The sequence below is a fragment of the Ostrea edulis genome, chromosome 6 (genome assembly GCF_947568905.1).
Source record: "Ostrea edulis chromosome 6, xbOstEdul1.1, whole genome shotgun sequence".
NCBI lineage: Eukaryota > Metazoa > Mollusca > Bivalvia > Ostreida > Ostreidae > Ostrea > Ostrea edulis.
The window spans coordinates 17,421,192-17,447,408 of NC_079169.1; the positions used below are offsets into that span (position 1 = coordinate 17,421,192).

At 34.5% G+C, this 26,217-nt stretch overlaps 1 protein-coding gene and 1 long non-coding RNA gene across 2 annotated transcripts; one reads left to right on the forward strand and one right to left on the reverse strand.

Annotated features, from left to right (window-relative positions):
* Window positions 1–345: 345 nt before the first annotated feature.
* Window positions 346–26,201, reverse strand: LOC125646875 (glucocorticoid modulatory element-binding protein 1-like). Its single transcript, XM_048873473.2, has 8 exons — window positions 26,130–26,201; window positions 25,573–25,647; window positions 23,294–23,505; window positions 21,891–22,071; window positions 17,195–17,390; window positions 4,436–4,558; window positions 3,351–3,473; window positions 346–3,211 (listed from the first exon to the last, which is right to left on the reverse strand). The coding sequence occupies exons 2-8, from the start codon at window positions 25,627–25,629 to the stop codon at window positions 2,724–2,726; spliced, it is 1,380 nt and encodes a 459-aa protein (XP_048729430.2). The 5' UTR covers window positions 25,630–25,647; window positions 26,130–26,201; the 3' UTR covers window positions 346–2,723.
* On the forward strand, window positions 5,697–7,971 carry LOC130047164 (uncharacterized). Its single transcript, XR_008796214.1, has 2 exons — window positions 5,697–5,805; window positions 7,416–7,971. It is a non-coding gene; the product is annotated as an uncharacterized LOC130047164 (long non-coding RNA).
* Window positions 26,202–26,217: the final 16 nt, after the last annotated feature.

Consider the following 26,217-nt stretch of genomic DNA (forward strand, 5'->3'; position numbering starts at 1 on the left):
ATATTTAAAATCAATGAAATAAGAACCCAGGGCCCATGTATTACTAGTCAGATACAGCAACAAAGCTATCCCGATCACAGGCAAATTATATCGCCTGGGTTCGATTTTACTAACAGAATACTCTTTAATAGCTTGAACCCAAGCGATACAGTTACCTGTGACCCAGATTAATATCCACCGGCCACATATACATTTGTTGCCATAAATACTACATTACTGTCAAAGGACTTGCTCTTTTTCCATATAAAATATACCCCGGGCCCATCAATAAGATAGATGTTGGTTTTTTGTTTGTTTTTTTAACTTTGCAGCAATATGCAAAATAATCAATCTGCAGAGATCGAATTAAATGTTCAAAATTTTAATGTGGATTTCTGTAAAACAATATAGATCTAAATTATATCAACATAAATGGTATAATTCAATAAAAAAACTTATCTTGTTTTGTAAATTCTACAAAAGTTTACAGACTACAGAACTGTAGAGCTCTCAAAGTTACAGATTCATTAATCTAAAGTGCAGCTTTTGTGTGCGCAGAATTCAGTATAATATCTGAATATTTTTAAATAGGCACCTCAAAATCTTATCTTGCAAATTCTCAACACATTTTCTCACAAAACCTGTGTGAAGACCTACCTTCAGATATGTATTGAATAAAATCTCATTTGAACTGATAACAATAACGGAGCGGATCAAAGATCTTATTTTAATCAGATTGGTTGCCAGTCAATTTATTTAAACTCGTTAATTTCAATATCCATTCGTTTTCGTATTCTCTCTCTATATCTGTGAACAACATGTCCAAGTTACTTGCAATATGTACAACTGTATATTCCCACAAAAATCCTTAAAACAAAATACATAACTTAAAATTTTGTTAAGAACTTATTTAACATCTTGAGGAACTACATTTTTAAAATTTAATATTGATTAGTCATGATAAAGAAATATCTAAGACTGAAAACTACGGTATTAGAAATATGAATAAATACAATAATCAATAGAGTTCAAATTGACTTTCATAATTACATAAACTGGCTAATTTTATTGAAGCTTGGAGTTTTCAGCTCTCATGAGACTAAAATAGTATCACAATATCAATGTTTGTAGTTATGACTTGACACGGGTGTAGGAATTCTTCGAAATTAGGATCTTGAGGCAGCAAAGTAAAAATACCGAGATATAACATTACAAGTGAATTGTGCACCAAAAAGATGTACCATAAAATTGAGGTTTTGATAAGGGGTGGACATACAGCTCTCTGATCTATTCCAGCATTTTCCAGAGAGCTACAGTTCTGCAGCAAACAGTTTATATTCCAAGTGTCACATGAAGCACTGAAGATCGCAAAAAAAGTTAATATAAATAAAACTTTATCAAAACATACCAATTGACCAACAATTCTGTAGATTCCAAAATATACACAAGAAATTTACTATCTCACGATTTTGTGAGAAGCACCACTCGATTTTATTTTTATATTGCAAAAATTGATGTAAAAACTCTTCACAGACCACTTGTGACTTTCTGTTCTCACTATTTGCTATCTACAAGTCATTTTTTAAGATAGTAAGTGTAAAATAAGGCATCTACAGATGTTGTATAAACCCCATTCTAGTTGTCAACATATAATTTGAATCATGATTTTTAAACCTGGTGCGGTTTAAACATAAATGAAACAAGACGCCCATGGGCTACATTGCTCACCTGAGCCACACTGGCCCTGCCATTGTTTCAGGTCAACACTAAAGTATAACAAAGTCTTGTTATAAAGAATCTATATACAATATATGAAAGACCTACTTTAAATAGTTCAGAAGATCACACACCACTGTGTTACGATATATCTCTATACAAAATATGAAAGTCCAACTTAAAATAGTTCCTGATTTAATTCTTAGGTTATAATTTCTTAAAAGTAGGTCAAACTCATGAGTTTTAATTCATAAGGTAAAAGGACATGATATGAAATGAAAGGACATGCCATTAGAAATTTATATACAAGTTATGAAAGAGTTCAGGACATATTAAAAAGGCAAGATTAAAAGTAGGTCAAACTTCCAGGTCAAGATCACACTCCATTGAATCACATGAAAGGTCTTGTTATAAGGAACTTATATTTTTAAAAAATATGAAAGCCCCTAGCTTAAACAGTTCAAGAAATATCTATGAAGATATTTCTTATCTATAAATGAATCAGCATATAAAGCTTTAATCCCCTATTGTAGCCCCATCCTATCCCCTGGATCCCTGATTTTAATAAACTTGAATCTGTACTATATCTGGAGAAGAAAATTTTCCAAAATTTGTCACAATATTTTTTCTATTATCTCCCCTTGGAAAAGGACTTTGCCCTTCATTTGAACAAACTTGAATCCCCTTCACCAAAGGATGCTTTTAGCCAAGTTTGGTTATAATTGGCCCAGTGATTCTGGAGAAGGAGTAGAAAATGTGAAAAGTTTGCAGTCAGACAGATGGATGACATGTGATCAGAAAAGCTCATTTAAGCTTTCAGCTCAGGTCAGCTAGAAAAGGTAAAGTTTACAAAGACATAACTTCAACTGTGAATTTATGATTGATGAGTATATAGTCAGTATATAAATAGTTCTGTAAATTCCCTTGAAACAAGCAAAGCTAATGAAAGCTAATGTTTAAAGTATTGCATAATTTGAATTCATAGTCAGAAACATCTACACGTATGTATAACAGTGGATTTCACAGCCTCAGTTTGGAATGTCTTCTGAAGACACAAATTCTTTATTGTGAGTGCTTCGCCTGGAACGCGCAGTTTTCCTGATGCGTTCACTCATTTTGGTAGCTTTGGAATCACTCTTTCCTGCACTCTCTTCGTCCTGCGTCATTGGGCTTTGTGAATGGCTGTCGGTGTCTCCCTGGTCACTCTCGTGATAATTTAAGTCCTCACTTTCATTCTCAAATTCGATACAAATTCCATTGTTTGAGCCATTTTTCACTATCCTGACATGTGTAGAATTGTCACTGTCCTCATAACTCTCTTCAAAATCAGAGTTGGAGACTGAACCAGCATTAGCAAATACCAGTTGTACTGGTGAGGCGGAGTCTTCTGACCTGCTCCTCTTTGATTCAGGCAGGGAATCTTTCTTAGCCATATCCAGAAGCTGAGTAAAACATTCACTCTTACGCTTTAACACCTCCTTCTTCTGCTCATACTCCTTGACTTTCTTTTGCAAATCTGCATCAGAAAAGATTTGTTTTTTTTACTGACAATTCTCATATTTACCGATATAAATCTTTTAGAGTATATCATATTACTTGCATTTTAGTGTAATATTCTTCTGTTTCTTAAAAGGGAGCTAACTCTGATACTTTACCTTCCATTTCTCTGTCCAGTCGAAGTCTTTGTCTCTCCATGTCAATTTGATGAGCTTCCAACTTATACTTCATTTTGGACATCAATCCAAGCTGTTTCACAATTACAGATATCGCTCGGGTATCTGAAAAGCATAAGGAATAAATATGTATAAGTATATATTTATATTGCAAATGGCATTTTCCTCTATGAACCAACCAATTTCAGCGCGCGACACAATCCGTTCACATTGACTATGAATGGATTATGAACTAGCTTAAAGCACGCGACTGAGAGAGCGTAATGATTTGAAAAAATAGAACATCTGTTACAAAGATCTCGCAAGTCACACCTTTGGATTAAGATTGTAAACATACGTGGATTATCATCCCAATCTTGCAGTCTCCTAAATACAGTGCACCTTGAAATGTTGATAAAAGGCAGGGTGAGACGAAATGTGACGTCATGTCTATGTGTTGACGTACGTCACAATAACTACTGTGACAGAGGCTAGGAGTTCATTTTATGCAACAAAATAGAAGCAATGTAAACAAACGGTGTTTTAGTAAATGAATGTAAATATAAAAAATGAACATCACTTTTGAGCTGTTCATGGTCAGTATGAACGGATTTGGATTTGAGGCAAATTCTCTGTGAATCGCGCTAGCGATTCACAGAGAATTTGCCTCAAATCCAAATCCGTTCATACTGACCATGAACAGCTCAAAAGTGATGTTCATTTCTTAAATGTACTCATTCAAACACATTTCAACGACCAGTGTTTTCTAAATTTGATCAGTAATTGTAGTCTGAGAGAAATACTAGATTTCATTGGGTTGTCATCAGCCAATAAAAAGACAGAAATACTGGATTTCATTGGGTTGTCATCAGTCAATAAAAAGACAGAACCTTGTCAAAGATGAGATATATTTTAACTCAGTTATAAGGGAATAAAACAAAGAGATAATGGAGCAAGAGATATCAAATTGAAAACTACATGTTATAAGATACTGGATACAAGCTTCTTAGAATGGGAGTACAATAGTGTCATGATAACAGAACAAAAGCATTGAGGATATACGACTTTATTTCCCTGAAAAGACTTACCTTCCAGAGGTACCATTCGTCTGACCATTCTGTTTTTGAGGACATCCAGAGATGCCTTGATCTCTCGGAAAAACTCATCTACCAATCCTAACTCCACTATCCCCTTCCACAACATCCTATCTTCTGTAAACAGAACAAACACATTTAGTCAGTCCTTCCACAACATCCTATCTTCTGTAAACAGAACAAAACATTTAGTCCGTCCTTCCACAACATCCTATCTTCTGTAAACAGAACAAAAACATTTAGTCCTTCCCCAGCATCCTATCTTCTGTAAACAGAACAAAAACATTTAGTCAGTCCACAGCATTCTATCTTCTGTAAACAGAACAAAAACATTTAGTCTGTCCTTCCACAACATCCTATCTTCTGTAAACAGAACAAAAACATTGAGTCAGTCTTCCACAACATCCTATCTTCTGTAAACACAACAAAACATTTAGCCCGTCCTTCCACAACATCCTATCTTCTGTAAACAACAAAACATTTAGTCCTTCCACAACATCCTATCTTCTGTAAACAGAACAAAAACATATAGTCAGTCCACAACATTCTATCTTCTGTAAACAGAACAAAAACATATAGTCAGTCCACAACATTCTATCTTCTGTAAACAGAACAAAAACATTTAGTCCGTCCTTCCATAACATCCTATCTTCTGTAAACAGAACAAAAACATTTAGTCCGTCCTTCCACAACATCCTATCTTCTGTAAACAGAACAAAAACATTTAGTCCGTCCTTCCACAACATCCTATCTTCTGTAAACAGAACAAAACATTTAGTCAGTCCACAACATCCTATCACTCACCATTTGAAAGTTGTGAGCAAGATAAAATTAAAAAAGTCACAGGCTGGCACAAGACACAGGAGTTGTATCATACGTTTATGTTAAATGATAAAAAAAGACATGATCCTGTTAAAGGACCAAGACCATGTTTATCAAAATTCGGCCTAACGTCCAAAGTGAATAATTTTTTGTTAGAAATATTCTCTAACATGTTCTTTTCCTGTAATGTACTGGTTTTTATATGTAGAGTTGGTGAAAGAACACAATTTTTAGGTTTACATTACTAGTATAAATCCTATAATTTGCGCTACTTTTTAAGATTGCGTCATACAACGTCGCTATATATTATTAGAAGTGGTAACGTATTGTAAAACATGATTATGCAATGAGTGGTTTAATATATAATAAGATCTTGAAAAAGAAATTTTCTTTCCCAAATACGCAAGAAGGTTATTTTACTTATAGCCCGAATGGCACACTATATTTTTCAATCCTTCATTCGGCCATTTTCACACGCCGCGCCGTTAGCCTGTTTGCGCTGTTCGTGGAAGTTGCAGAGGATGTACTCATCGCATTTCAACGTAAGTTTTAGAAATATGAATATACTTCACCTCTACTCGTTAAACTGTATAACCAAATAGGTGTACCAATTGCTCTTAAAAATAATAAACAAGTCGCATGGAACGTATAGTATGGTGCGCCTGTGGTGTGTTGACATAAACTCATAATATTCATGCATTGGGCTGATGGAAATCCCACAACAAATCTGTTAACTGAACATTGTCAACATATATTTATTGTTTATCTATTATAATTATATATTGTTAAGATTTAAAATTGTATGTATATCAGCTGATCAGAAAAATCAGCTGTTTCATGATCATGCCATTTTCAATTCCGAGTGCATGACCTTCTCGGGTCTATTTGAATTTTCTTACATGATGTTTGACTCACTTTACACTTTGAACTTTCCATGTATCATTGTATGGTCTAAAAAGTATTTGTATAGGTTAAAGAGACATATAATTGTATATAGATGTATATTTCCATAATGGTATATGTCTCGGGGGTAACATGTAGGCCTGTGAGGGGTTATAGGTTGAATAATTTTCGAATGATTTGGTATTCTAGTATTCTACTATGTTTAAACTTAACTTAGTGATTATTTAGTAATCAAATAAAAGTTATATGATGAATCGATACATTTCTTCAATTTACTGTAAACAAAAACTGTTTCTGTGTTTTGGAATCTGTCTGGTATTAGTGCATAATAAATAACTTCATAAGTCAATAAATATATTCTTGTTGTAGTGATGACATTTGCAAAATCTGTGAGAATAGAAAAAAATGTGTTAGGGTCAACAGAAATTTTTAATTAGGGTAGGTCGGGAAAGTGGAAACCAATTAACATATATATATTTTTTTTGGCCTTACGCGGAAACATGGATTAGAAAAGTCGGAATGATTTTTACATTCAATAATTTTTAAATACTTAAATCACCATTAAGCCAGGAAAATCATAAGAACAGTTTGGTTTTATAATTTAAATATGCCTTATTTCAAGATAAATTGTAAACATGTCAAACTTAATATCAACAATTACGCTTACAACTTACATGCCTGCATTGGGATTAGACATAGAATCACTCAGAGAATGTTGAATTTCATGAGTATTACCATGATTTAAGCATATAATTTTTTGTTAGCTTAAATCTCCTTTATATTATTGAATATTAAATTTTTCCATACATCTACCACAAGAAAGAGTATGAAAGATAAAAATATTTTGTGAATTTGCTGATAATTGTGAAGTAAGATAATATATCAACATTAGCTACAACAAAAATTATTAGATGGGGAATCAAATTCAAATGAAATGTTTGTGTATATAATTATTTATGCAGAAATGTACATGTAGCTAATCTGTCCTCTATTGTTTAGTTGGAGACATGTCAATCTCCCACCGAATACATAAATGTAATTTTTCTGAATTCTATATGAATGAAAATACATGAGGGCATGAAAGTACAACTTTTATATGAATATTATAATACAGGGGTCCGTGTTTGCCCAATTATCTATTTTGTATTGCTTGTAGGAGTTATGGGATTGATCACTGTTTGTTATCTTCACCTTTCATTTATGATATAGTTTTGATAATGATATAATACTGGAGTAATTTGAATTTCAGGATGATATAATATGTACAGCAAAAATTTATGGCAAGGGTGACATGAATCAGATTGACAAGAATCCATATTCCTACTCCTCAATAATGCTATCATCACTGCCATCAGATTCATCAATGATAGTGGCATCAGTGACACATGCGGATAAGTGTTGGACATCACTGCAGGAATAGCTTCCTTGTTGTGCCTGCCAATAGCAAGGTACCAGATTATACAGCAGTTATGTGGAAACAGATTCCCACAATAGGGGGACCAGATTGACACCTACATTGTACAGTATCAGGCAGTTATATCAGAACTGGAAAAACTGGATCCAAACAAGACTATATTGCTTGGAAGAAACATGTCGACTCTGAAGTTTAACCCTTATTAACCCATGGCACTTCCAGAGACATCCTGATACCATGGTTCTATGTCATTTGAAATATACCTGTGGAGGTTTTTAAAGTGGTTTTTTTTGGGGGGGGGGTGTTATTAATTGGAAGAATTTATATTTGATGATTCAAATGAAAATCTGCATGTTGAATTATGAATGTCATAATGTACTTTTTGAATGAGTTCAAGAATGGTTGTCCTGATAAAAAGTGTAGAGTCAAAAGTTAACAAATTGTCAAAAACACTGGTCAGGTCTGAATTCATCATCTTGGACACCTTGCAGTTGGAATTATGATCTCTATGAAGAAATGCTGAAAATCTTGTAAAAGAGGAAATGACAAGTTGGGGTCCAAGGCACTTGCATATATGCATGAGAAGGTGTTCTATCCAGGCTTGAGGTCAATTACATAGCAATGTAACGCCTTACATTACCTAGAAAATTTCACATTACCATTACTCCTATTTTGAAATATAATGTATTACATTACTTGAGAGTGAGTTTACATTACACATTTACATAACATACTGTCTGATATTAAAGAAATGGTAGAAAAATTATTTCTGTATTATGATTTTTAATATAAGTACACAAAATATTCAGCAATGTTAGGAAACATATCTATTAAGTTATTCATTGCATTTGATTGTCATCAATGTTTCAAATGCTTCAGTCAATCACTAATATAATGAATTATTCTAAATCTTCAAAATATCATCAAATATTTGAAGTAGTGTAAATGTAATGAAAAATAATGTGTAGTACAGTATGCATTACATTACCATTACTTGTAATGCAAAAATGGTCCATTACACCCCCATTACATTGAAACTGGCTGTCATTTAATTACCATTACCCCAGGCCTGGTTCTGTCAAGAGGTACTGAAATTGTCTGTAGAGACTTTGTCTCAGGAAGTGGTCAAGATTGGTTGTGACAATTTTGTTGGATGTGAATTTACTGACACACGTCTACACTTGCTACACAATATAGCATGTGGTGGTTTCAACAAGAAAGTTCTTACTCTGCAGGAAATGACGAATAGCTAATGCTTTCACATTTTTTCTGACTTTTCTTCTGTACATTAGATGCATTGGAAAAACTTTCCTTTCCATTATCTTTTGCTGGTTCATACTTTGAAATAAAATCAAGTCCGAAAATAAAGTATTTTGGGTTTTTTTTTCCAATGAATTTAAAAAAATGTAATCTGTAATCCTTGCATGTTTTCTTGGTGTTCTGTGATTGCATAGGCCTATTGATTTTAATTTGTATTCAGGTATAATTTTATCTTCAGTGTCTTGAAAGAAATTAATTTTTCATAACGCAAAGAAAAATGTAGTTAACATTATGATTTAAAAAAAAAAAAAATTGACACGGGTAGGAATTGAACCCGGATCTCCTGATTGAAGGACGGGCTCTCTACCACTAAGCCACGGCGCCTATGACGTTACTCGCTCAAAAATCCTTCATACATTTACTTGCCCTAGTTAACGTTATACTTTCGATATTTCGGCAATAGTTTTAGTTATATCAATGCATGTTCTATAAATTCTTTTCATTTTGATATAGTAATTCTGTTGATGTCGTCTAAATAAAAACTTTCTATAGCATTGAAGGTCCAATTTGTCGGACAGCAGATTCGTTTGTTTACGCATCAAAATTCTATAGCTTTTAGAATTCCTGCACAAACTTGTGATAAAAACACCACATAGGGGTGTATTCTGCATGGAAATTATGTAGACTCCACATAAGTATATTGTTTTAATTTTTCAAAGCAACATAATTAATAAAATACCCACAACTCTCACAAAAATAAATAATTCCGGATTGCTCTTGATTTAATTCAAAGTTGATATTCATCAACAGCACACCTTTCGATCCAAAAAATCGTTCGTGCAAAATTTATTTGTATTGATAGATTTTGATAGACTACAGTCAGTTTCTGGATCGAAGGTCGTGTTTTATATGAATTATATGACTAAATTTGAAAAAAGTGGAGATATCTGCAGAAAACCAGACCGATACCGGTTTTGTCTTGTATAGAATTCCACAAGCTGACGTTTTGGCGGGGAAATCTTGGTACGTCGCGATGGTATAAAGATTATATTACCAAATGATAACAATTTTATTTCAATTCATTCTGCTTTATTTTTTAACACACCACAGGGCCGATATAGCTAAACATGGTCTTAGTCCTTTGGTAAAAAGCAAAAGATAGGAAAAGAAGTGAGAGAAGATGAAATAAGATGTAAAACAAAATGTCACCTTTTCACAAAGAGGAGGACAACTAAACGACACGTCCATTCCTTTTGAAAGGAGACACTTAACTGTTGAACACGGATACAAACTTTGTGTATCAGCTACTGAAAGATGCCTAGTTTAAATACTGTAAACTATTGAACTTTCATTTGCAGCTTTTTACATCTGTGAATCCGTGAAAAGTAAAATTCTCAAGTAAACTAACATATATGTATACACCTCATGCATAGACAAATGAATAGTTTTTGGCAACTAATTTTCACAAAAAAAAGTGATGCTTGTGGATACACATAATATACAGTGAACATTTATTGCACACTAATAAAAGCTGATTTACCGTATGGTACCAAGAAAGTTGCAATTAAATAACATTAACAGCACCAATTGGTTATGCATTTCATGATGCTATTACTTCACGTATACCCGATACACCAAATATTTAAATTTCTAAGTTAATCATTGAAAATCAAATTTTATCACATGTTTACTCCTTTATCCAATGGATATCATCGATTACATAAAATTTCATTATTACACTATGTTTTCCAACGCTGTTTGTGACATCACAAACAAATGTCAATTTTACGTAGTTCATTTACAAAATGTCAGGAAGCAAAATTCCCAACAATAAAGTTATGTAATTAAATAACTGGGGGGTGGGGGGTGGGGGGGTGGGGTGGGGATGGGTTAACACGTGATAAAAAGAATCTCCCATGGTGTGTGGTTTGATTTGATTTACATCCAACTCGTGTGTTTTCTACCCCCCGAGCCAAGGCTAACAGTAACACTAACCCTCATCAAGGCTCGGGGATAGAAAACACACAACTCATTAAACATAAATCATATCAAACCACAAAACATGGGAGATCCTATATAAATTCAACTCAATCAGAAAATGAAACATTTTTTAACATGAAGAAAAACAGGAGTACCAGAAACAGTACATAATACACCTGTCACAAGCTTATTTAAATGTAGGGCGATTCTATACCAGGAGTTGTAGAACTTTACTTAAGGTGGTATCAGCCATCATCAAGCTTACTTAAATGTAGGGTGATTCTATACCAGGAGTTGTAGAACTTTACTTAAGGTGGTATCAGCCATCATCAAGCTTACTTAAATGTAGTGTACATGATTCTATACCAGGAGTTGTAGAACTTTACTTAAGGTGGTATCAGCCATCATCAAGCTTACTTAAATGTAGGGCGATTCTATACCAAGAGTTGTAGAACTTTACTTAAGGTGGTATCAGCCATCATCAAGCTTACTTAAATGTAGGGTGATTTTATACCAGGAGTTGTAGAACTTTACTTAAGGTGGTATCAGCCATCATCAAGCTTACTTTAAATGTAGGGTGATTCTATACCAGGAGTTGTAGAACTTTACTTAGGGTGGTATCAGCCATCATCAAGCTGCAACATGCTTTCTTTTGCATTGTATGAATAAAAGGTCTTAGCTTAAAAACTGTCACTGAAGAAATAATACATGAAAATTAGAAGATTGTTGGAAATCAAAGTCCTTGCAACATGCATATCTTCAAGTTGCTAACAAAGGCCTAAGTAGCTTGATAACTGTGAGAGGAGTGAAATGGACAAACCAAGTAATCACTTCATAATATTTCCTCAAAACTCAGTGAGTTTAACAATATGTGATTTTCTCAAAAAATGGAAGAAAATCAAAATCTTTGCCACATGCTCATCTTCAATACCCATACAAACACTCTGTAAAACAAGGTCCTCATTTAAAACTGTGGTAGGAGTTGGAAGGGTAAATCATGTACCCTCCACATAACATTGAATTTCAAGTAAAGGGGCAAAACTCCTGCAAGAGAGGTTGAAATGGATCAAAATTGCAACATGACCTAGAGTGATCCACAAAGAAGACTCAGCTTGATATGAGACAGACAAATGACAGTAGAAAGAGAAAACCCCAAATGGACGGACGTACAGACAGACATACAGACATCGCCATACCAAAATGTGTCCCATTGAAAGACAAGCACATGAAAAACTAAAAATTGTAAAATAAGGCCAATTCAACTTAATTGGTAGATTATCATCCAGGGTCACCAAAAAGTATGGGGCGGGTGGGAGGATTTTATTTTTTAATTTTTATTTTCCGAGAAAAATATTTACGGTATGACAAACGAGTTTTTGTCAACAGAAGTTCATCATATAATGCCAGATGGATATCAATCTATGCTGATTTCACAGATGAATTAAAGTTATAAGCTTTAATTTCAAACACAGAAAGATACCAAACTTCTTCAAGATATGAAGAACATTAAGCACACTACTGAGATTTAAAATTCATAAAAGATGTTGTGAATTATCTGTTTATTTCAGCATAAACAAAACTAGGACAAATAACAAAACATGAAACATGTTTCATAACCATGACCAGAAATAGCATAAAAAGCAAGGTTATACAATACCACTGAAGTCTATCATAGACATTTTAAAAGTGCACCTCATACGACAGGTAAATATTTCCAATCATAAGTTTACTTTGAATTTAAAACACTTCTGGTGTGACGTTCAACAAATTTTTTGCCTTTCTCTTTGCATTCATCACATAATGGGTAAAAGTTATTAGCTTTGATTTCATCACTTGCCTCATCTTCAACAAGTGCATCAGAACCACAATACAAACAAACATTTTCAAACCCTGCTGAATAATATGCAAGCTCAATTGTACAATTACAAGTAAGGCTCTTCTTAACAAAAACACTTTTTAGAATATGATCTTCAGAAAGATCTAAATCGTTAAATGTACAATCACACGAGTACTGAATTTCTGCCAGAGAATTTTGCAATTGTGTTTTCTTTGCTCCTCTGACTACTCTTTGTGCATACAACACCCTTGGCTTATCACATTCTAATTATGCAGAAAACAACCATTTCAACATTTTTAGCATATTGAGACGAAGGTGAAAGGGAAGTCCATGAGCACTTGAGGATTTATTAATAATGAAGGACGAAATTTTTCTGAAGTTTCCTTACCATACAACTCTTCAAATGGTTTATATTTGTTAGCATTGAAGGGTTCAGGGTCTGGGAGGTGGTGGAGATGCTTGGTCAGGCAACCGAGGTTTTTGACAGACTGTGCACGAACTCTTCCCACACTTCTTAACACTAAACATATAGTGTGCAATTTTGCAATGATCATTCAAAAATTTTGTAAACATTTTTCTGTTTTTGATATCTTTTTGTGTATTGTCAGAAGCTTTTAATTCTGGGTCTATCTTCAAAATCTTGCATCTGAGGTCAAAAATTTCCTCCTTGGTTGCTGGAGCAAAAGTTTGAAAATTCTCTCCTTTCCATTTTAACCTGTTTACCACATTTGAAAGCAGTATACGAACTGGCTCAATAGCATTGATCTAAAACTTCATTTTCGAAAGCAGGATATTTCTCGGCGAGATTTCTTATTTCTGAAAGTGAATTAGCTGATTCAAGATGTTTTTCAAAATTCTTTCTTTTCTCACGCATTAACCCTACAGATTGGAAACCTAAATTCAGAACAGACATTATCCTTTCAGCAGGATTTTTCCACCTATTTTGAGGGGGGGGGGGGGGGGGGGGTGGGGGGGGTGGGGGGTGTGTGTGTGTCTTGCTACGCATAGCATGTCAAGATCAAAATTTAAAAATATACAAAGCAATGACATTTGAACTGAGACATAAGTAAGCCATCGCTATACATAACTAGAATGGGTTTTATTACATTATTTTCTGAATAAGAGGATCTCAAAAATTTTGACAGTTCTGCAGCATGGTGCCAAGGGGAAGAAGGTTGAAATGCTGATTCTTTAAGGCCAACAAAAACATTTCCACCATAAAATGTATTTTCTATCTCATCAGGTATGACAGAGAATAAGTTCACACTAGGTGTTAATGAAAATTTAGTAAAATCATGATCAGCTACTTCAAATCTCTTCCCCATGGCGACAATAACCTGTTTCCCTCTTTCCACAGTTGCTACTGGACATCCAGGTTCTCCTACTTTTAACTTGTGCATGTCATCCATACAATACAAAATTGCAAAAAGGCTTGTACCATATGGCAAACTCTTTCTGATAACGAAATATCGCAGAAGCATAATGCATATCTATGTGTGTTTTTCTGAACTGACGACTCTGAATCATAAATTTAACTTTTAATTTCCCACTATATCGATGAGAAGATTGAAAGTTACTGTGTCGTGGCCAAAACTGCCAACGCAGCCACTGCTGGGATGGAATAGGTGTGTTTTCAGGTAATTTTGCTTTGACCTGCTCGTAAAGATCACGATTCGAAAAAGCATCAGCCAAATGTGTTATTACTTCCCCTTTGTCATGTTTATCATGCCTTCGATCATCCACAGCCAATTCAATCTTTTCATTGATATAGGTTTGACATTCTGAAAGAAATGCATCATATTTTTCAGGCTGACCCATATTGTTGCATCTCAAATTAGAATCTTCATTGTCAAGAATTTCAATTATATGCTTGTCAACTTCAGTTTGAGAATATGTCAAACTTGCAGACTGATCCCCTGTCAAACGTCTATAAGCTTCTCTAAGGAATACAGATTTGTTCGAAATACAACGACCAAACAAACTCAGAAATTCCCGCCTCATGGCACGGCTGTGATAAACTGGCAATGATCTGCGTAGTTCACTTGCGATAGTCATATTTTTAGCTAGGAGTTCACTTTCTGACATATCAACTGGTACTTTCCACAAAAACACCAAATGCTACTTAGCTCCAGTGTATGCAAATTTACAGCATTTTACAGGAACAGTAATGCTTTTGAAATAATCAGATCCCCTATTTAACTCTCCAGGTGAATGATCATTTACATTGCTGGGGGAACAGAAACCACTGTGGATGATAGCAGTATGTAGTGTTTGGTATTTGATTTGTTTACCGGGATTAACAGTAGCACTGGCTGACAGGTGCTCCCACCTTTCTTTGTCCCCCTGCAAAACCTTCTTTGCTGAACTACATTGGACCTTGTTCTTTTGCGAAGCAAGAAAATCTGAATACTTTTTCAAATTGCAACCAAATTCAAATAATACTTGTTGAACTAATGTCCAATTTTCCCTTTTCAAAAAGCTGTTTTCAGAGATCAAAAGAATTGCACTTGCATGACTTCTAAGTACATTTTCTTTCCAACTTTCAGAACCAATCTTTTTCCTTTTTCTCAACTCAGGCATATAATAACCTTGGAATTGTGACAATACAGTAGGTATTGCACATCCTCTGTTTGCCAGCGTACAGTAATTCCCGTCAACATACCACAAGGCATCACATAATGTGTTAAGCAAGTTTACACCCAGAGAATCCTTGTTGGAGGATATGAAACCAACATTTTGCGATTTCAACCATTGTAATATGTCATTGTAAAGTTGTTTTTTTTTTATATTGAGTTCATGCTTTAAGTTTGGGAGGTGGCATGCCTTGTTTGCTGCATCCATTAAAATTTTTAATGCATCAGCTTTAGGACTACTTTGAATGTTTTGGTTAACGTCAACATTTACATGAAATTCAATATATGGCCCTAGGCATGGGATAGCATCGCCAAGCTTTGAGCATGGGTCTATTTCTGTTGACATATCGTTTTTTTTGTGTGCCCGATTTTGACATTGATTCTCGCCGTCTGAATATCCGGCTGAGGTGCTTTATTGTCAACTTTCCCACTAACAAATTCATTATAGAAATCTATAATTGTCTTTTCATCGTTAAAATTTGTAGCAAACCATCCCTTTCTTTCATCTACACTCGTAACAACGCGAGAAATTAAGAAAACCATTATGAATAGTTTCTTCACTGTTCATGTGGCTTTTCACGTTGCTACACCGGAAATGTTAACATGAAGTGTAAATCATTTAATAACCTTTAAAGTGATGACTTATAAACGATGCTGATTGGTTGAAAAATTTGTTTGATTTCTCTGTCAAAATTTCGTTCGGAGTTCATCTGCACTAAGCACGCGGGACTACTTTTCTCTGGAATGTGTCTTCCCCGGTCTAATTTTAGCGCTATTTATAGAACGGGATTTTCCACACAAGCATTATATATAACGAAATGCACTTGTTTGATTTTTGTTTTTCATTGCTATCAAAAATTAGCACAACTAAAGATATGAATAAAATACAAATTAATTTAAAGAAACAACATACATAGGCGATGACGTGGCAGAATAGTCAATTTGATGACATAGACCACTTACTGGTAGAAGTAGACAGATTACACGAGTTCCCGGTATGAATCGTCTGCTTTACGAGATCGATAACATGACGGAGCAAGTGGTGACTTCTGATCTGGTAAATATCAATGAAATTGAACTGCGTTATATGGGGCTCAGTCAACGAGTGCGTTTTGAACGTTTTCCTCATTATTGAAATGGAGCCGAATTGCATTCCACCGTTCCAACAACACAACCAGTGTTCAACGTCTCCTCCAACATGATGCAGCATAAATCCAGTCACCACTTGTTATCTTCCTTTATATTTAATTCAGCTTTTAACCATTGCACCTTTAATTTGGCGTATAATCCATTTAAATCTGCACAGTAACTGTTCCTGACCTGAACGCACAGCCATGCCGTTTTGTTTTTGTTTTCATTCTTGCCTTTATGTATTCCCACGCGCCATTTCAGAAACGTTAATTCAAGCTTTTTGATGGGAGAAACTATTTGTTTTTCTATCTTAAAAACATAATTAAATGATAAGAAATAAAATTTATAATTCTTTGTTTGATGCATGTATCGAACGAAACATTGGACGGAAAACTTTTTCATCAATGCGCTACGCGCATTGATGAAGTTTTCCGTCCAATGTTTCGTTTGATACATGCATCAAACAAAGAATTATAAGTTTCATTTCTTAAATACCGGAGTCGGGCATGAAAATTTTCCGGAAATCGCAAGTTTCGCAAAATAAAAAAATTCGGGGCTGGACGATTTTTGAGGGGCAGGCGGGGATGATAATCTATCAATTAAGTTGAATTGGCCTAACATTAAAAAAATCAGGCTATAAACAAAACTTTACCTAAATGCTCTTCATCTGAAAATATTACTTAGACTATGGAACACAGAAAACATCATATTAAAACTAGACATGATTAATGTGGCATATCATTTGTTCGGACAACACAATGGTCTATTCTTACCCTCATCAGTGGTGTCTCCCTGGATGTCTGGATAGGCAACCGGAGTCCGCAGGCTAAGTGTAGACTGGATCTTTTTCTGAGCTTGGTTCATGTTTTCTATCATCTGGAGCTGAAGCTGTTCCAGATCAGGCTTGACATCCTCTAGCTCATCTGAATTATCTTCATCCCAGGGAACCCCATCCCCACCTGATACACTCTGTAATAATAAATAATGTCTGATTTATCTTCATCTCAGGGTACCCCACCTGATACACTCTGTAATAATAAATAATGTCTGATTTATCTTCATCTCAGGGTACCCCACCTGATACACTCTGTAATAATAAATAATGTCTGATTTATCTTCATCTCAGGGTACCCCACCTGATACACTCTGTAATAATGAAATAATGTCTGATTTATCTTCATCTCAGGGTACCCCACCTGATACACTCTGTAATAATAAATAATGTCTGATTTATCTTCATCTCAGGGTACCCCACCTGATACACTCTGTAATAATAAATAATCTTTATTTTTAAAGTCGGACATGAACATCAGCTATATACTAGCTATTTACCAACTTGTTTGCGCTAGGAGATCTTATTGTGGGAGGAAACCAGAGTACCTGGAGGAAACCCACGTGTCCGAGCGGGCGACCGCCATATCCTCTCACATACAACCACTGCCAATCACAGGGATCAAACTCGGGTTGCAGCCGTGAGAACCGAGTGTGTTAACCACTACGCCACCTGGACACATACGGCACATACTATATACACATTTTTTTTAATGAACTCTGAAATGTGCATGTTAATTTTTCGACATCTAGATTTGCAAAATAAATTATATGAGGTGTTGCAGATAGATAAAATGATGTGGCAAGCTAAGAACATTTTTTTGTATCTGGCTATATTCTACCCTCCTCCAGAAATCCGTCACTTTTTCTTCCATTTCTAGCACATCTGATCCCATACTGAGATTTACTAGTGATGCATTAAATAAATAACTAATGAGAAGATGGTGATTTTGAAATTTTGCACTTTGCTTGATGTATATGGCATACTTCATTAGTTTTGCTATTTTAAAATCATGTAAAGTTTACAATTGATGCTGTTTTTGCACCATTTTACAATGACATCACAATAAAAAGCTTTATTTCGTTAATGCTTGTTTAATTACCTCAAACCAAAATGCAGATTGCAAAAAAGTTGCATTAGAATATTTCTTATTCAATTTGATGATATAATATCTCAGTAATGTTCGATAATTCATCTGCATATTACATATCATGATTTCAGTAGCCACAGTATATTTGTAAAACCTTTTCTTACTAGCTTTATCACATAAACATTATCAGCAATTTTCACAGCGTTACAAGGTAGGACCTCTAAATTCCAGAATATGAAACTGCAGGGTGAGAATTTTTTAAATATTAATAACCACTCGTCCCATGGGATGAGTAAGATATGACATTATTACTGGTTCATATCTAAAATACTCCTCATTGTTCGAAATTGATTTAAAACTGCTCTGATTTCTTGCCATATATGTCAGTGTCTAGGCCAAAACAAGATGACATAGACCTCATTGAATTGGCATAGACCACAACATTGAAAAAAAAAAAAATACCAACCCCCCCCCCCCCCCCCAACATTGTCATTTACTTCTAATGTACTTAGAAAGCATATTCTCTTTCCCATTTCCATAACAATATCCTCCTTTCCTCATAACATTTATCAGACGTCAATTGACCATGTAGGGGTCCTTTGGGATAACTTTATTGCTTTAAATTTAGAAAATCAGCCTAGACAATGTGGTCTATCTCAATTACAGTTGGCATAGACCAGTGCCATTTGACAAAGACTTGGTCTATGGTTAATTTCGAACACTGCTCCTTATTCCATATCGTAATCAACATGAATTCCTACACATTCATGCACTACAAAATAACATTTCAGAAATTCCTTTGACCTTAACCTTATATAATTAGTCTTATTCCTGGTTATGTCAAATGTTTAAGTCATAAGAGTTAAGAATGGGTGTCTAATAATTTAACAAATGAGAAGAATTCAAGATATAGCTCTGACAAGAACTACATATTTTTCTCCATGAGACCTAGAAATTATTCAGGAAATCTTGGCAAAGAAAATAAATAAATCTTTGAATACTGCTTGGAGTACCCTAGTAGTGGTTGGGATATTCTCTTGGCAACAGATTCAGTTTGGATTCTGGCAAACCTAGGATAATTTCCAAACACCCAGCATCAAAGGCAAAATTAAGTCAAAGATTTTCAGATATAATCTCCAGAATGAAAGTCCCATGACATGGCAGGCATTGGTAAGTTAAAGAACCCCCCTGAGAGCCATGTAAACTTTGAGGCACTTTACCTACAGATGGTGATGTGCCTATAGGGGTGAGAAATTCTTGAATAAAATAAATAAAACAAACAAAAAAGACATTTTAATATAAATTTTTCAATTTCTAGAGGTGTTTAAAAAAAAAAACAAGAGGCCCAAGGGCCTAGAATCGCTCTTCTGATAAATTGTACAACCCCACCATTTCTATTCTTAGCCTCTTAGTATTCTAAATCTTTAGTTAAATCCTAAGAATTCAAAAAAGTAGGTCAATGTGACCTACTTTTTGGTTTACACATTTTGAGAACCCAAGAAATATCAACTGACAAAGTTTGATGATTTTAAGCCAATTAGTATCTGAATATTGAAATATAGCTGTCAAATTCCAATCGTAGGTCATGGTGACCTACTTTTTGGTCAGCAAACTCCGAACATGCAAGACCCATCAACTGACAAAGTTTGATGACTGTAGGTCAAATAGTATCTGAAATATATACATATAGCCGTCCAATTCCAAAAGTAGGTCAAGTTGACCTACTTTTTGGTTGAAACCCTTCGAACATGCAAGACCCAACAACTGACAAAGTTTGATGACTGTAGGTCAAATAGTATCTGAAATATATAAATATAGCCATCCAATTCCAAAAGTAGGTCAAGTTGACCTACTTTTTGGTCGAAACCCTTCGAACATGCAAGACCCAACAACTGACAAAGTTTGATGACTGTAGGTCAAATAGTATCTGAAATATATAAATATAGCCGTCCAATTCCAAAAGTAGGTCAAGGTGACCTACTTTTTGGTCGAAACCCTTCGAACATGCAAGACCCATCAACTGACAAAGTTTGATGACTGTAGGTCAAATAGTATCTGAAATATATAAATATAGCCGTCCAATTCCAAAAGTAGGTCAAGGTGACCTACTTTTTGGTCGACACACTCCGTAGACTCAAGATGCATCAACTGTCAAAGTTTGATGATTGTAGGTCAATTAGTGACTGAAATATATAAATATAACTGTCAAATTCCAAAAGTAGGTCACAGTGACCTACTTTTTGGTCGATACACTCCGAAGACTCAAGATGCATCAACTGACAAAGTTTGATGATTGTAGATCAAATAGTGTCTGAAATATAGTAATTTAGCTGTCAAATACCAAAAGTAGGTCACGGTGACCTACTTTTTGGTCGACACAAACCGAAGACTGAAGACGCATCAACTGACAAAGTTTGATGATCCTAGGTTTTACAGTGCCCAAAATATGCATCTAAAATTGAAAATGTGAAATTTGAATATCTGCACAATTCAAAAAGTAGGTCACTGTGACCTACTTTTTTATAAATATGTTTCAAAGCCTCAAGATGCATCAACTTACAAGATTTGATGATTCTAAACCTCTTGGTATTTGAAATAACAACTTAAAATATATCTATAAATGATAAGCCATAAAATTCAGAAAGTAGGTCACGGTGACCTATTTTTCAGTTGACGCATTTCAAGGTCCCATGATCCACCAACTGACAAGTTTTGATGATCATAGGCTTCAAAGTGTCCAAGATATGCAACAAAATTAATTTTAAAATAAATACCTGCAAAATTCAAAAAGTAGGTCACCGTGACCTACTTTTGAGACAACTTGACACAAGGTCCTAAGATGCATCAACTGTCAAAATTTGATGATCCTAGTCCTTATAATGACTAAAATATCTAAGATTTAAGGAATTTAAAAAAAATTTAAATTTAGGTCAACTTTGAAGTGACCTCGAGACCACGCCCTTTGCCCCAGGGTAATGCCTTGAACAATTTTTAATCTACAACATATCCTCATCCTTATGTGTAAGTTTGGTGATAATCTGCCCTGTGGTTCTTGAGAAGAAGATTTTTTAGCAACCACTACTTTTGTTTGTATTTTCCTGATTATCTCCCCTTGTTAAAGGGTCACATCCCTTTATTTAGTATGTATGAAAGCCCTTGGGCCAATGATACCCTGTAACAAATTTGAAAAAAATTGGCCAAGGGGTTCTTGAGTTATAGCCCTTTTTCTAAAAAGTTTACGCACACCGCACAAATGGCCATAGCATTAGCTCTTTGAGCCTTTGGCTCAGAAGAGCTAAAAATACAATAACATTCAACCCCATTTCTAATCTATCTCCCCTTATAAGGCCTTTTGTTGAATTCTTTACCCAAGGATACTTTTCAGCATGTACAATACAATAGAAACTGATCTAGTAGTTCTTGATAAATGAAATTTTTTATGCAAGACAGATATACAGATGCAAAAGTTTAAATCAGAAAGCTCATCTGAGTCTGCTGCTAAGTTTAACTAAAACTCATTATCTTGTAAATGCATCTACATACAAACCTGTATTTTCATCGTTCCATTTTCTGCTGTGGTTGTGAGTAATGTGACAGGGGGCTGGTAGCTTGTAGGAGGAGGGTTGTTAATGATGGAATCTGGTCGTATGGCAGTTCTGGCCTGACATCTCCCAGTACACATCTTCTCATGGTTCCAAAATGTCAAGTGCCCTGCATCAATGTGTTTCCTTAAAAGAATTTACCACAAGAGAGAATAAATTAAAAATGTAACTTTAAACAAACTGCTCGTGATGCAGAAGCATTTGACACAATGAAGAGAAATGTTTAAGCTTTCGGATTGTTACTTTACTGATTTTATGTACATATAGGTGCTCAACTGGAATCCTGATGACTAAGATAACTTTCTAAAGTCCTCTTTTACTTTCTTAAATTTCTGTAAAAAAGCAATCAGAGTTGTTGAAGACTATCTGTCCTGTTGGCAAGGCCAGTAAAACATTTTCGGGACCAATGACTTGCTAGAAAATAATGGTCCAAATGGCCGTTTGAAAATATCGGGCATGATCCGTATATTTTATAGCTCCGGTTCGGGATGCGCAAGTGAAGGTCACTAACACAAAATGGCTGATAAAATTTGTGAAAGGTTCTCTACCCAGTAAGAAAAGACCGATCATGGTAGCTCACTGGTAGAGCGTTTGCTTTGTAATGGGAAGGTTGAGTTCTGCTCATCCCTTAGCTACACCAAACCTCCTCACTAGACGCCCAGTGTTTAACAGTGAGAGTCATGGGTCTTTTGGATATGATATCCCTTGTCATGTAAGGTGTTAACACATTGAAGAACCCTCACTACATGTACTAAGGCCATCAGTCAGAGTCCAAAGCATACAGGTCTAAATTTGTGGTACTTCACCTACAGCTGGTGACGTCTCAATATGAGGGGAAAATTCCTGATGGGACGTAAAACAAACAAACAACTTGATAAGAAATGAAAAATTGCTGAACCTGGACCACTTAAACAATTACAAAGGCTTCCGTGATGTTCGTAAGTTACAAGATAAATGGAAGACTGACTGTGTTTGGCTGGATATGGGTAGGAGATGCATTGCTGTTAGAACAATAAAAGGCATTTGAAGCAGGTCTTTTTTCTTCATCTTTCTTTCTATGCAATACAAGGTACAAGTATCTGGTCTGACAAAGCTTTGTCTGGTCTGATAAGACCTTTAACTCTGTCAGACCAAATGTCTGAAAACTTTGACAACTCTGACAATCAATTGATATTATATGCTAGTAAAAGCTCAATTTTGCTAGTTGGAAAAGAATCCACAAGCTAAAATTTGCTAGTAGTAAACTAAGTTAATTTTTATCCCTGATACATATGTACATGTTCTTTAGTAAATTATCCACAATCAAATTTTAAAAAAATAGTGAGTATCACATCATTGACTGCAATACCTGACTTGGATGCCATTGATCCTAACTGCATTTTTCCAGTCTTTTAATCTTGCTTTTTCTCCCATATACATGAATTTCTTTGGTGTTACAAAAGTGTGATCTTCCAGTTCTATACACTCTCGGTGTATCCCAGGGCAAGTAAACAATTCTCGGTGGAGCCTTCCTCTTAAATTTCCACATGACACATCAAGTATCTTTGTGTCTGGTAATTTCTTTAATAAGAAGAAAGAAAAATTCAATATTTAAAATTCAAATATCAAGTTAATACCATTTGCAATAAAGCAAGCTTGGTGCAATGAAAATGAAAAAAAAAAAAAAAAAAAAAAAAAAAACTTTACTGCCATAAAAACTACATGTATCAATTTTTAATCAGGGAGACAGAATTCCCAAATACTTATTTAATACATTTGCATGAACATGTCAGGGTTGCAGACGCGTAAAACTTCAGGGGTCATCAGAAGTTTCTGGGATCCGGATGGACCCAAACAACTTTATTGTAGCATTAAATGTGTCTTTTATTTGTTAGTTACTCTATTCATAGTAGACAGTGCACTTTATTCAGGGACTTATCTAGGTTCTTTATACTACCAGTAACGCGTACCTTTTTCCATCCTTTGACAAGAAATGAATATTTTCTCTTCTACAGATAAAAATTTTCCCTTCATTTGTAGAAACTACACAAAATTGTCTGAGAATTTTAACATAATTTTTATATATTCCAAGTCATTTTTTTTAAATTATCAAAGTCTTACAATATACTTTTGGAATCATCATTGTAGGGGATTGATGTTTGTGGATTTCGTGGGTCACTCTTACACATGGATTTTCGTGTCTTTGAATATTTTTTTAAAACCAAGTAGAGTTGTCTCTCCTAGTGATTCTGTATCGTTTACCCACGAAATTATGTCCCCATGAACCAGCAAAATTTTGCTTACCCATGAACATTGGCTCCCATGAATTGAAATGATTCCTCACTAGATAACAATCAGTATGTCTGTTTTGAGAGGTGTCCCTCACCCCCCTCCCTCCCCTGGAGGCTCCAACTGCATTCTCAAAAAATTCCCCTTAAATATGAACTTATATATACATTTACTGCACGACAATGAGGGAGATATGAAGATTTATTCACACAATGATATTTCTCGGGTGAACAGATCTTTATATCTCCCGAACATTCATGCTATAAATTGCTTATTATGCTGAAATAAAGCAATTAAGACTACAAAAATGCATTTTGCAGTTCACTCATCTATACATTTTATGTATCTGAGATTTCCCAAATGGTAACATCTCCAACGTATTAGAAGGTACAAACAATAAATTACAGTGATATGATAACCAGCTTTTGTATTTCCATTCTCCCTAAATGCTGATTTACTGGCTTGTTTTTTATCACAAAAAATCAGGCAATTTAACTATATATAAGAGACCCGCATATTTTGCGAAATACAAACTATGAAAGTACAATGACTCAGACTTACTGTGACATCACAATAAACTACGTCTACCTTGACGTAAAATTTATGGAAAATGCACGAAGCTGCCGAAGGGGTGAAATATGATGGGGAGAAATGATGTTTGAGAGGGGGATATGAAGTTTAATCATCCCTGTCACATGACTGTCTAGACCAATCAGATTATTGCATTGTATAGAATTCTCATACTGAGGTATAATAATATGCTATGTGATGTTAGAGGCTTTCAGAAAAGAGTTGCTGCATTCAATAAGACAAGCTGACATATTTAACATTAAAATACAGAAAGACAACTTCCACAAGAGATCTAAGGCATCCTTGTATCTGCTGGAAATGACAAAAATGTCAGAAAAATATAAAATCGGCAAACACAATTGGTGATATATATGTGTTTCAGCTGAAGTTATAAACCAGTTTGTTAAAAACTATATTATCAATAATCTTTTACTGTTTCAGATCAAATAACTACTTTGGACTTTTTAAATTTTTTATCTAATTTTTAGTAGATTGGGCAATATAGACCATGGATATCAGCTTTAATAGCTCAGTGGTAAGACCACCTGACTAGTAATGCAGGGGTCACGGGTTGATTCCCAGTCCACCCCAAAATTTCCTTCTAAAGAAAAATATACTACATAGTTATAAAACAAAGATTCAAGATTATAAGTCAAACTCCAAGGTCTATAATATCTATTTGCAAAGCTGGTCCTCAAATTTTATTCATCCATTTCCCAAAATAGCACCTGGCCTAGCGTGGGTGGTCATCTGCAACTCTGAATGTACATGCATGTAATTGGCAATTACCGGTAAAACCTTTGGTTCTCTTCTTGGAGAAATAATATTCTTTGTGAAAGACTCCATATCTGTATTCACTTTTTCCTACATAATATAAAAAAATTATTTTAAAAAAAAACAAACAAACAAAAACACAACCCAAAACCAAACAAAATAAAATGTATACACTATTCATTTAAGTATATGTAATCTCATTTTAACAACATGCTCTACGGTATAATTATTTTCTATATGTGTACTAGTGTATATAGGCTAATCATTAAATATTTGTAAGTAACAGCTAACATGTACTAAAAATAGATCTACGTGTAATTTTTCCATTTCATTAATTTTTTCATTCAAACTTAATTACAATGCGACATATGCAACAAATGTAAGCTTAAAATAATATTCAGTCAAGATAAAATACAAATCTAACATGACACAACAATATAAGAATAAACCTCCCAGTAAATTCATAATATTGATTTACTTCCTGTTGATATTTACAAATCCCTTTAAATATGTTTACCGCTGATATACACATTTAATAAATGATTAATTTCACGTTATTCCCCTTAACTCACATTTAAATCTGGATCTTCAAGCTTTTGGTCATACAGAATATCAAAAACGTCATAAACTTGAGCGTAAATTCTTTGTCTAAGATGGACG

Bases quoted from the DNA above. Each gene is read 5' to 3' on its own strand.
- LOC125646875 (XM_048873473.2), bottom strand. From the start codon at position 25,629: ATGGAGTCTTTCACAAAGAATATTATTTCTCCAAGAAGAGAACCAAAG. The intron at 22,072-23,293 runs GTATTGCAGTCA...AATTCTTTTAAG, and splicing joins ATCAATGGCATCCAAGTCAG to GAAACACATTGATGCAGGGC. The intron at 3,474-4,435 runs GTAAGTCTTTTC...TATGCTTTTCAG, and splicing joins ACGAATGGTACCTCTGGAAG to ATACCCGAGCGATATCTGTA.